We start from the raw sequence: 13,197 nt of genomic DNA on the forward strand, positions 1-13,197 counted from the left end.
ACTGTTCTATTCAAGTCATCCTGATTAAATATTTCTGACTGTATGTCTTTGACAAGATCAGTGAAGAATGCAAGAATGCACCCTTCTCCTTTCACCCCAAGCCCCCCTTCTTGACCTTTAAGCAACTTTAAGACCTTTAAGCGATGTTGGTCATTAATGAACGTACAATTTAGAATATCGGACCCCAGAAAATATCAAAACTCTAAATTAAATCATAAATGATGAATGTGATCCGTTCTTACAATTAGAAATACAATCTAAATTTTAGGATTATTTAAATTGGAGTCAGATTAAATTCGGAGCTAAAAACGAATATTAATAAATTCTAAAATTCTTTTCAGAAGCACTAGAAAAGGCTTACATGCATTAAACCTTCGACCATGATATTAGTTTCGCAATTGGGTTAATAGATGGACTCCTACAGTTACAAGAGGAGACAAAACAAGAACAATCGGCATCAGCTGGACAGGAGTGGGAATTACAGTTAGCAACAAATTACAATAGATCCCCCTCAGCATAATTCATCCAACTGATCGATCACCTTCAAATTTTTCCGTCACTGCTAAAAAAAAAAAATCTGTCAAGGATGGAAAATATTCGGTTAACGCGACCTCTGATATAGAGATATATATATATATATATATATATATATATATATGAGCAATATCACATTCGTAGCAGTGCGATATGCCTGTAACGTGGAGACTGACACGGAGGGATTCATTTTGCAGTATTTATTAGACACAGTTCAAACACAAACATCCAACACGCACTAAAGTGCGAACTCACATCAACAGTATTCAATAAAGATCGTGGGGCTGGTGGCTGACAGACACAGAGTGGTTTACCAGGCATAGATCAGTGGCAGGCGGCGTAGTTCAGAGTCTGTATAACAAGCGTGGGTCGTAGGCAGGCAGCGTGGGTTAGAGTCCGTATAACAAGCGTGGGTCAAGCGCAGGCAGAAGGCAACTCAGAGTCAGAAACAGTCCGTGGTAATGCACAGAAGATCAGGCAAGGAATAACGCTCAGAAATGTTGGCCGTGGCTGAACAAGACATTGCAATGAACTAGTGTTAGAGTGTGGCTTATATAGGGAGCGTGGGTCGTTAACGGGATTCAGTTCAGGTGTGTGCACAATCAGTCTAAGTGGATGTGATGTAATGCTTAGAAGTCAGGGGATGGCGGCCTCTGCTGGTCAGCAAGGGGAATGACTGGGACCGAGTCGGTGACAATGGCTGTATATCGGCACTGGTGGGAGGCGTGCGTTGTCTTAGTGCCCCCACCAGTGCCGATATACAGCCATATCGCACTGCTACGAGTGTGATATTGCGTTTATACAACGGTTTGAGGGCATAATTGTGTATATAAAATCAAAATCAAACATGGAGAGTCTCAAAAACCTTTTTGTAAGAGGAACTACTTTCTTCCGGATTCAAATCATAAGCTGACAGTTAAACAGTTGAGTGTACATCTTTTAAAATTTGGATCTGTAGTGTTTGCTTTTTGCTGGCTGTAGGTCGGAGTAATAGAGTAATAATAATAATAATAATAATAATATAATGATAATAATAATAATAATAATATATAATAATAATAGAGTAATAGAGGCTGTCGGAGTTCTGATATTGCAGAATATCGCACGGCTATCAGCCAATCAGATTTGAGAACCAGACAGAACTGTTGAATAAATATAAATATATATATATATATTAAGGGTGAAGCCGAACCCGAATACGGTATTCGGAAAGGCACGAATAGCGTGTTTTTACGAATACTTATTTCGAACAAATACTTGAAAAATTATTTGTATTCGGGAGCAAGAAAAACATATCAAAAAGCAGCGTTTCCTCATGAGACCACAGTGCATGCCCGTGTGAGTGAGTGAGTGAGTGAGTGAGTGAGTAAGAGAGAGAGAGAGAGAGAGAGAAAGAGAGAGATGGAGAGACGCTCAGTCAGTAGTCGGAGGGCGGGGCGGAGATAAAATGTGTCAGGCACAAGCTTCTCCACAGATACAGACAGAGAAGGCTTAGCTGAGCAAAAAAAATACTTCACTGCATCAGTATTTTTGTTAAATAGATTTTTGTACCTTAATTGGGTTCCAGATGCAGTTTATAAACTTAGGAGTTTGATCGGGATTTTCCATTACGCTGCATTTTTGAAGTTTGCAATCGGGTGCTCTCTGTTTACGCAACTTTAGCTCTGTTAGCACGGTAATTTAGACAATAGACTGTTGACAGAGTAATGTTAACGTTCGTTTATAAAGGTTAAAATGATGCTTTTGCAGTTGTGTCGAATAGTATGCACTTATGGGAGTTATATGGTACGTCTACATTACTGTCTTTTGCAGACAGCAAGATATATGCTATAGGCTAGTTAACCTTAGCATAGCTTCCCGTCACTTTTTATTAACTTGAAACTCCTCAAATACATTTGGGCACCCGAATAGAAAAAGAGTGAGACTGCATCTGAGCCATTTCTTGGTCCTCCACCAGTCAAAAAAAAAACCTTCATGTTCTTTCTGGAAGAATTTTACAGTCAGTGGAGCTGCAGATAAAACGAACTGATACTGTATAATGTGTGCAAAAGTGAAATCAGCAGAGGCAGAGATATTAAACATCTGTCAACATCTTCTATGCATAATCATTCATTTCTTTTCGGCTAAGTCCCTTTATCAATCTGGGGTTGCCACAGTGGAATGAACCACCAATTTATCCAGCATATGATTTACGCAGTGGCTGCCCTTCCAGCTGCTACCCAGCACTGGGAAACATCCATACACTCTCTTTCACACACATAAAGTAGGGACAATTTAGCTCACGCAATTCACCTGTATTGCATCAGTTTGGACTGTGGGGGAAACCGGAGCACCCGGAGGAAACCCACACCAACATGGGGAGAACCCAGTCAGGGCTCGAACCAGCAACCTTCTTGCTGTGAGGCGACAGTGCTACTCACTGTGCCACCGCGCAACCTTCTATGTAATGTATCATCACATGCACTAAAAGCATCCTCTCCTGATACTGTCTGTGAACCCCCCACAAGCATCAATCCCCTCAATCAGCACAGCTATGTTCTGCTAAATCCTCCACAGTCACCAAACCATCAACACAGCCACATTCTGCCCCAGCAAGTCAGTTTCAAACATAAAAACAAACAAACTTTGTGTGTTTTGTGGCTGGCAGATGACAATAGCAGGGCTGTATCTTATAGTATTATATAGAATACTTTTGTTCTGCCAGATCTCCCAGGCAGGGTTTTATTTAGATTTATTTAGTTAATTTTAGTTTTTGGAATTCTGTCCATTGGAAAAAAGTTCTTTCAGAAGAAGTACAGTTTTTTTGAAGTATTATTTGTTTTTATTCTGTCTATTCAGTGTCCTTCCACAAGAACGGTGGTGGTGGGGTTTATAATATTCACAATGATATTTTATTAGTTGTTGGTTTAACCATGGATGAGATAATGGCTTCTATGTTATTTTCTTTTCAATGACATTTCTTGTCACATGTTCAAAAACAACAACCAATATTGCATGTCTATAATTTATATAATGGGTATAATAAAACAATACTTTCACTATAATGTAAATTAGAAGTGTATTAGAAAAAATATATATTTTTGCGCCATTTTGAATTTTACTCGAATACAAATACAAATACTTTTCCCCCCTCAACAAATACAAATACAAATACCGGCTGCTCCACACATCCCTAATATATATGCTTGATTGTCTTTACGATCACTTTAAATGTAAAAGATCTTGCTACCAGCTTATTTAAGTTTGATCAAACTTTTAAAACTATTCATCTACTTCACAAGAAGTATAATTAATTCCCTTTCTAAATAAAAAACTAAAGACAAGCAGGCGAAGTCATTGTTATATTTATATTGTTAAATTAACTATAATTTAATTATTAATATTCATAATTAATAATAACTTGTTAAAGTTAATCAATAATCCATAATTCAGAAATTTAGCTAATTTTGCTACAGTATTAACAATGGAATGACACCAGGATAATCCACTAAACTACAGAAATGTGTTTAATAGTTTATGCACAATGCTTTATTGGTGATGGCAGCTTAAATATGCCTCTTATACAGAGCGTATCATGCTTTGCTCAGGTGTGATTTCTTTTTTTTTTCAAAGTTTCACAAACTTTTACTGAAACCATTGGAGAGTTTTCTTTAGCTGTGTTTTGCACCCTTGTCCTGCTAAAAAGTCCACTCTGGTTTCATCATTCTGGTAATGTAGATGCTGGACTAAAGCAGCTGACATTTACAATTACGAAATGGGTTGCTGAATAACTCCTAAGAGATTTCAGCTGCAGTCTGGACTTTCGCTGCCTGTCTACAGCTCTCTTTCTTCCTGTGCTTATACTTTTTTCCCTGTGTCATTTAATTTTATTTTATTTTATAATTTAATTTGTAAACTAATTAATATTGTTTTCTTTGCATATATGGATTTCTTTGGGTGTTACCAACATCTGGTGAAAATTCCACCTCAATAGCACCTTTAGAAATGGTGATGTATTGAATATACATGAATATTGAATATTCCCCCACTGTAGCTATACAAATATCCCGTTCTTCAATATTTACCTTTAGAGCATCTGGCTGGGCAAAGGAAATTTGCTCCCCCCACTTTATCCCTGTCCAAAGATCGTAGATCTGGGCAGCAATGTGGCTAAGAGGTAGGTAACTGACCAGAGACTCTTGTCTGATTTCAGCTGGCTGCATATCTCCAGCTCTGCTTGCATGGTGGGCTGTCCATGTAATCTGTAAGAGTCCAGAATTCAAAATTGTTAAAATCTATACATCATTGGTTCTCTTTAAAGCTGCTTTGAATAGTCATCCTTGTATACAGCCTTATCAGTCATCAAAGATCTTGTTTTTTTAAGTCAAATACATAACCTTTAAATCAACAAAACACCTCTCTTTGATGTATTCTTTGATTGATTCTGAGTCGTTGAAAAGACCCATTCTTTGTATGAGGCAAAAGAAATTTCAAAAGGCTGAGTGATGATGTACTTTTTTGAACACTCTAAAACGGCAGTGTTGCTCACACAAACATATGCTGTCCATATGCATGCGATGTTGTCAGAGAAAAAGTTTTTTTTTCAAATTATTTTTCTCAGGCATGTATATTGCTTACAATAAAAAGCTTTAGTGACACTGTATCAGTTTCTTAATTTGTCTAAGTTAGTTGATTTCATCTGAGACACTACTGTACTATATTTATAGTACACAGCACTGTAAACTGAGATACATTTACAAAATATACACTATTAAACACATAATACATTTAGATATAAATAACACATGATGATATTAGTAATATGCAAATTTAAGCATCACATCATCTAGTGATATTTAGTGATTTTTTGAGCAGAGCTTAGCTACTTTCAAACAGATTCTGATTATTATTATTATATATATTTTTACAGTGTTTTCTATTTGCTGCAAACTGACATAATGGAACAGTGTTTAGAACATTGAGACATTGCAAAACATGGTGGCTCTTCTCCTCTAGTGTGTGACCCCCTCTAAGGCTTAAAAATGTAGGGTGTCTTGCTGTCCTTTGCTGCTGCATCCATGTGTAGCCAAGTCTACTATCATGTAAGGGTCTGGGACAACAGAAGTGAGGGAGGATTCACATGCAGTTAATTAAGTTCAATTCAGTTCAGGGTGCGGTATGAAAGCTCTAATCTGTTAACATGGACGCCAAAAAACGCGCTGCTCACACACTGCTTGCACTTGCGGTTTGAAACAGGCATTAGAGTTTCATTGCCCAGAACGAATGCAGGACCTTACATTTATGGTGGATGTTACAGAGCACATCCTGAAGTTGGCAGCCTCTCAGGATGTGACGCCTGATATTGATGCGCTGGCAAAAACTAAAACATGCCAGGTATCAGAAGTCAAATAAACTATGCAACCCCACTTAAAAGTGCTGCATGCGGCTGTTCTGTGAATCACTGAAATGTGAGTTTTCTTTCTATGAATTTTCTAATAAACTGTCCTCAGGCCCCTGCTTTTTAGTTGATCATATTGTGAGTCGTATATATATATATATATATATATATATATATATATATATATATATATATATATATATATATATATATATATATATATAGTGGTTTAGGATCTTTGTAATTCTGCTATTTAAAAAAAAAAATATTGATTACCACTTATCTACAAGAATTACATGTTAACAAGACAGTTAAATTTCATTACAACTTACATTGTCATGGCTCAACATCACTCCTTTTGGCGATCCAGTTGTCCCAGAGGTGTAAATAAGCACACAGCACTGATTGGCTCTCTGTTTACTGATGACTTCATCTAGTTCATGATCAGAGACTTCTAGTCCTAGTTCCATGAACTCTTCCCACTGTCCAAATGGTCAAGGCAATAAGTCAAACAAACTTAACTTTGTCCTACATTGTAACTTAGACAGACCTTTGCACATCAGACACTCACAGAATAAAGATTTGCCAGCTTCTCCTTTAATGATCCAGAATACTGAACTATGGCTTTCAAATGTGGCAGCTTATCCTTTACCTAAAATATAACTAGGGGTATAAATAAGTTGTTCATTATGTTGTGATCCTGATAATAAATTAAACAACATGTTACCTGCAAAATTTTATCCAGTTGTTTTTGATTTTCCACAACAATAACATTGGCTCTTGAGTCATTAGCAACGTGGAGGCAAGCATCTGGTGAGTTTGTGGTATAGATACCCGCCATTATACCCCTAACACACAAACAAGATACAGATATAAAGGCAATGTTTCTAACAGCAGTATTCACTTATCACTTTATTATGTTCACAATAGGATGTGTTTGATGGTACAAGAGATTGAACAATGTATAAATGTTTTTTTTTTCCTTGTAACTGTTAACCCTGGAATCACCTGAAATCATGTCGGTATGATTTATGAGAAGTTGAAATAACTGAGGCAATGACAAATATTGCTCGGTTTAATCCAGAATGCACAGTACAGTACATGTTCATTAATCTGACAACATATGTCCTCTGTATGTGCACAATATACAAAATACAAAAGATGCACAGCAAATTTAATACTTTTATTCATTCATTCATTCATTTTTCTTTGACTTAGTCACTAATTTATCAGAGGTCACTACAGCAGAATGAACTGGTAACTATTCTGGCATATGTTTTATGCAGCGGATGTCCTTCCGCGCACCATGGCCAATTTAGTTTATTCAATTCACCTAAAGCACATGTCTTTGGACTGTGGAGGAAACAAGAGCAAGTAATACCAGTTTCACTGGACAAAATCTAGCTGTATCTAGATGTAATTATACACTCATGAATCTATTTAGAGTTTATATTTTGACATTTTAGCCTTTGAGTTTATGAAAGTGATTGGCTGTACAACACTGGTTTATCAACAACAAAACTTGACCATGTAATGTTTATAATGTAAAGTATACAGTGTATTCATATTTAAAAAAAAACTATAATTATTTCTTACCCTGCAAATACAGTTCCAACAGCAGCAATAAACCATTCAGCTGAGTTAAAACCCAAAATAGCTACACCGTGGAACTGCTCCAGACCAAGCTAGAAAAACATGTGAAAGCACATCAAAAATGTGTGAAAACAACCATACAATACCATACGACATACATAGCATTCACATAAATTATGGGACTGTGGGCTGTGCAAATACATTTTGTAACATTGATGTTTGATAATAAGAACATTTCAGAAATTTAGATCACCTTTAGAAAGCCTTTGGCAGCCATTCGACAAAGGTGATAATATTCTAGAAAGGTAACTTTTTCCCATTTATTTCCTCTTTTGCTTGCCAAAGCTGTCAGATTTCCATACTTCTGAACTGAGATATAAAACATCTGATGCACAGTGATGGGCTGTTCTGGACAGTGTTCATCCATTCTCAACTGAACTGATCCACTGGCCTCTGTAGTCCATAGGGATTGGGCTGGGGCCAATTTTGCACATGCCAGAACCTCCTCAATGACATTTTTTTCTACTGCATTGAATATTAGATATAAGCAATTAAACAACGTAAAAATTCAATGTTCTATCATCATTTGCTCATGTTCCACTTGTTGGATACCTGTCTTTGATAATGGTAACCACTGCCTCTAAGGTTACCATAAACCTTAACCTTAACCTTACCATTACCTTACCTTATCTGTAACCACAAATTTAAACTTTTCTTCTTTTGGGTTAAACTGAAGACAAAAACTCATAAGTTATAAATGTATGAAGGGTAAGCAAATGGTGACAGAATTTTTTAGGTAAGCAATCCTAACAACAATAGGACTGGAAAGTCAGAACACGATTATAATATCTAAACTTAAATACAATAAGCAAAATAATAGTTACTCTACTTACACAATCCATCCCCAACAATCTGGCCCAAAAGGTCTGTCATAGCTGAGCAGTCTGAGTTTAAACACAATGTGCTTGCCTGTTAGACAGCAGTGGACTCTGGGTCTCTCTGTGTTTGGACATGAATCACATGGTACAACTGCTCAACAGTATTGCAAGCCCCCTCAATGATTTCAGGTTCCGGTTACCAAGTACAAAAGCCACAGCAGCTTCAATGAAAGACAGTAGCTCACCAATCGTTAGAAACTTTAGTTTCCATTAATCCAAGTAAATCATTTTATCCTTTATTTTTGATGGATAGACACAAGTCAAAGGCATGGCAGGTTGCTATGAAATTGTATACAAAGTAAAAATAACTTGACTAATTTAGTCACAAAAGCAGAAATGCCAATGTTCCCAACAACCAAAATGGATAAATCAGTTTCTCCAAAATTTTTTTATAGATCCGATTCTCCAAAATAAAACTTAATTAGGCTGTTTGTTCATTTATAGTATTTTCTGATTTTGCTCTGAGATTCTCAAATGTTTCATACAGTATTTTTCCTAAGTTGATAAAAGTTCAGTGTTCAGTGTGAAATGTGTGAAAACAGCACACATCAATGAGTTATTTGCAAATATTTACAGTCACCACAAATAAATTAATATTAGGTTATTTTAACATGTTGTTAGTACAATTAATTTATTATAATAATATGATATTGATTTAATTTTCTATTGCTATTAAGTATTCCAGTTTTAACTTCTTAGAAATAGAGGATTTGTTTTTAACACACAGAGCTGCTTTTTAGCAAAACATCATTAAATAAAGAAAAATATAAATGCTTATGTTTAAGTTTATGTCATCAGTCACTGTCAATACTAATTCAATATTAAATTGTCTGACATTTAGGACCTTGCATTATAGATTATACTAGGTAACACTAACAATCTTTAGTCGCAAGTCACACATATGGTAAAACAACAATAATAGTATTAGGCCTATGTGTAGGTCCATTGTTGGCTAAAATGCTACATTTTACATAGACTTGGTATGGTGGAAGGCTTGGGCGGTATTACGGTATTATGGTATACCGCGGGATCTAAAAATAGCAACGGTGTCAGTTTCAATACCGTTATACCGTCAAAAAATATGAAATATCCTTTATTTAATGCCTACAAAAACGTATGTGTGGTTGTCATCACGGGACAGTGTGGAAGAGAGAGGGAAAGGAAGGGGGAGAGGGAGGGAGAGAAGGGGGAGAGGGAGGGGGAGAGGTGACGTGACGAATCGTGCTTCAAAGTGTCCTGCAGTTTGGCAGTTTCGACTGAACAGAAGGGAGACGTGGTTAATATGAACGAGAGGTCTGCATTAGAACTAAAGATCTTTGCCCGAACCCGGCGAGACCCGAAAAAATCCAAATCCCTGCATTAAAATCCATCCCTGCAAAGGTGAAACAAATGATGACTAAGTAGTAAAAAAAGCTAATTTTGACGGTGGTCAAGCCAGTCACTAGCTCATAAGGAGCGGTTATTCCAGTCGCAGGTATTTCGCGGTCGCTCATACACTGCCTATTACGGTAGAGCCCTAAACCGCAAGCTGACAGGTAAAAAGAAGAGGCCACTCGCTAAAGTGAAACTGCTGTCATGGAAAATTAAATGCATGTTCCTGACTGGTAGAAGATGAACATACAATCCTACCCAAAACTTGCAAAATCAGCCGGATCAGATCTCTGCATCTCGACCTGTAGCCGCAGGAAAGGGTGTTCAGCTGCTGGACGCACCATGAGTGAGAGACTGCGCTAAAGCCAGTGGATTTAATAATGTTCCTCCACAAACACACGTAGCCTAATCTTGGTGCGTAAAGGGTTTTTAAATTATAAATAAATATTAATTAAACCATATAATCATAATGTAGACAGAGTATACAGACTAATGGTGGCATTATTCTTTTATTATTCAGCTTCACCGCCGCCCTAATGCCAGATTGTGAAGAGAAGTGGAGAAACACATCTTGCAGAGCCTTTATCTTAATTTCGTTATTGCCAAAATACCCGTCATCATTTAGAGTTTATTTTAATTTGATTTGTTAAGCAAGATTTCTTTTCATTGGTGTGTAGGCTAATTTAAAGGCTAAGTGCATGTACCTAGACCTATAGAGTGCTGAGATGTTACGATGTTACAGCTGTAGGACTTATTTTATTTCTGTTCCAACTTTCAAGTGGCCTATAGTGTACGCTTGTTACGAATAAATGATGTTAAAACATATAAATGACTCATTCTTGAAAAAAATGCATTAGAGCTGTGTGCATGAGCACATTTTAATGTCGGGCTGTAAAAGGGTTTAGGCTTTATAAAGCTGTCAATCAAAATGTACCTGTCGGACTCGGGACCTATCGGGTATAATTTTTATTGCCCGATTACAGCTCTGCATTCCCGCTGCTGTTCCGCGGGAGCCGGCCAGATTTCTTACGGTGTGGGAGTAAATTTCTGAATAAATCGCGGGAGAGATGTGTGTGTGTGTGTGTGTATGTGTAAAAGAGAGAGAGAGAGAGATTCTGTGCGTCGCTTGGCTCTCTCTCTCTCTCTCTCTCTGACCGCGAGCCTAAGGTCGCATAGAATGTATTCAGTTTCTGAATGGTTTAGGCTTAAGCCAACAGTTTGGTGACGCTGTCTGAGCCTTACGTCATAATTTTTTTTTTTACGCCGGTAATACCGGATACCGGGGTAAAGTATGGAGGCGGTTTGACGGTATCAAAATTTGGATACCGCCCAAGCCTATATGGTGGACTTGAACAGACTTTAAATATGTCCTGTTTGTTAATTTACAGCAAAGTGATGACATCACAATACAACTATTCATAATTCTGAAGTTGAATTATTATGTTTGATACATATGATTGTCATTTGTCGCTGACAACGCTATTAGACCATTTTATTTACTGATAAAATGTATAAAATGAAACATTTGTCATTATCAGATTCCTTCTCGTATTATATTCAACATTATACAGGTTAGAGGAGTTATACTGACCCAGTAAACATTTATTTGCATTCACAACACTTTGTGTTTGCTATGAAAAAAAAACATATCAAATGCTTGTCTTAATCATAACTGTAAAATGGAATATTTTGTTTCACTTTCACTGCAGAGTGCAGCTCATATCATCGCTGTCGTCACTTGGAGAAAAAACAAAAAAACTCATGCAAATAATACTTCCAGCATGGCTCCTGATAAATGATTGCTCTGTGCAACAAACTGAACATTATTTACAATTTTATTACCTGTTACTCACAGCCTATGCAGGTTCGGTTTGCTAAAGTAAACATTAAAGGCAGGTACGCGCACGTCCTCTCGGTAGTAAACAGTGTGTCAGCTCATGTGTGATTTTGCGACTGTAAATTCATCATTACATTAAGACAGAAATTACATTTTTGTGTGAATTATACGTTATGAATACATGTATGACACTTATAATGCCATTTGAAGGTATCCATGTTGCTGATCAAAGTATATAAAACAATGTGATGACTTGTGCGACTTCCTTCCTGCTGCTCTCCTGAACTTGAAAATATAATTGGCTGAATCGTAGATGATTTAAAGCAGATTTAAGATCATGTTTATTGTCGAATCGAGATCGTGATCTATTTTTCGATTAATCGCGCAGCCCTAGTTCAGTGTAATATAAATGTCACTGCTGAAAGCCCAAACATGGAAAAGCAAATCCAACGAAGCTCAGCTCCTTAAGTCCCAAACCAAGCAAGCCAGTGGCAAGGAACAAACTTACACTCTAAAAAACGCTGGGTTGGTTTTTTAACCCAATTGCTGGGTTGAGACTGCTGGGTAACAATTTTGGGTTGATTTAACCCTATTTGGGTTGAAAATCGGTCTTGATCTATAACCCAGCAGTGCTGGGTTGGGAACAACGACGTGAAAAAGCACGCACGTGACGTCAACGTCCAGACAGGCAGGACATCAGCGTGACCAACCGCCATTTTCTCTGTGCCGTCTTTAGAGGGAAGCAAGCAAAATTCTGTCTGAAGAGTAAGTTATTCGGTGTGTATTTAACAATGGTCATACGAGATAACACGTTAAGTTTACTGTATAATACATATATATGTTTTTTTTTATCTAACGACTAAAAAGAGACGGCCGTGCTTCGCCCTTGTCGTCTTGACGAGAAAGCGCGCGCCAACATCGTCGTCTGAAGGAGCTTGGAAAAGATAAGGTAAACATTTTAATATTACTTTTGTATATGTTAAAGCTATTGTGTTGGATATGGTTTTGATACAGTGTTCACTTAAGTTATGGGTTAAAATCGGTCTTGATCTGTAACCCAGCAGTGCTGGGTTGGAAACGCATACGTGAAAGAGCGCGCACGTGACGTCACCGTCCAGGCAAGCAGGGACATCAGCGTGAGCAACCGCCATTTTCTCTGCCGTCTTTAGAGGGAAGCAAGCGAAATTCTGTCTGAAAGGTAAGTTATTCGGTGTGTATTTACCAATGTTCATACGAGATAACACATTTAGTTTCCTGTATAATACATATATACGCTTTTTTTTACCTAACGACTAAAAAGAGACGGCCGTGCTTCGCCTCACAGACGACCTTGTCGTCTTGACGAGAAAGGGCGCGCCAACATCGTCGTCAGAAGGAGCTTGGAAAAGATAAGGTGAACATTTTAATATTACTTTTGTATATGTTAAAGCTATTGTGTTTGTACAGGTTCACTTAAATAATTTTGTCAGCATATCCACGTACATTCCCGCTCTGCTTGTAAGGTAACGTTACATTTCGCTGAACTTAAGGGCTGTCAAAATTAAGTT

At 37.3% G+C, this 13,197-nt stretch overlaps 1 protein-coding gene and 1 long non-coding RNA gene across 6 annotated transcripts in view; one reads left to right on the forward strand and one right to left on the reverse strand.

The window, feature by feature from the left end:
* The window catches only part of acsbg1 (acyl-CoA synthetase bubblegum family member 1), a 20,369-nt gene extending 11,902 nt beyond the window's left edge, over positions 1-8,467 (reverse strand). The window contains exons 1-7 of one of the 2 annotated variants that reach the window (XM_087312373.1): positions 8,398-8,467; positions 7,758-8,029; positions 7,508-7,596; positions 6,639-6,759; positions 6,483-6,563; positions 6,244-6,393; positions 4,599-4,775 (exon numbers count right to left, since the gene is read on the reverse strand). In XM_087312373.1, the coding sequence (XP_087168499.1) occupies positions 4,599-4,775; positions 6,244-6,393; positions 6,483-6,563; positions 6,639-6,759; positions 7,508-7,596; positions 7,758-8,029; positions 8,398-8,437 (930 nt within the window). In that variant the 5' untranslated portion in view covers positions 8,438-8,467. The remainder of the gene's footprint in view (positions 1-4,598; positions 4,776-6,243; positions 6,394-6,482; positions 6,564-6,638; positions 6,760-7,507; positions 7,597-7,757; positions 8,030-8,397) is intronic. The other variant, XM_087312374.1, reaches the window with a different exon arrangement.
* Positions 8,468-12,332: 3,865 nt separating this feature from the next.
* LOC147837839 (uncharacterized) lies at positions 12,333-13,049 on the forward strand. Of its 4 annotated transcripts, none has more exons than XR_015526542.1 (4): positions 12,333-12,427; positions 12,518-12,599; positions 12,715-12,848; positions 12,951-13,049. It is a non-coding gene; the product is annotated as an uncharacterized LOC147837839 (long non-coding RNA). The 4 variants fall into 4 exon arrangements; XR_015526540.1 differs by having other exon boundaries at positions 12,333-12,415; XR_015526543.1 differs by lacking the exon at positions 12,951-13,049 and having other exon boundaries at positions 12,712-12,848.
* Positions 13,050-13,197: the final 148 nt, after the last annotated feature.

Source organism: Danio rerio, chromosome 25, assembly GCF_052040795.2.
Source record: "Danio rerio strain M-AB ecotype USA chromosome 25, GRCz13ab, whole genome shotgun sequence".
NCBI lineage: Eukaryota > Metazoa > Chordata > Actinopteri > Cypriniformes > Danionidae > Danio > Danio rerio.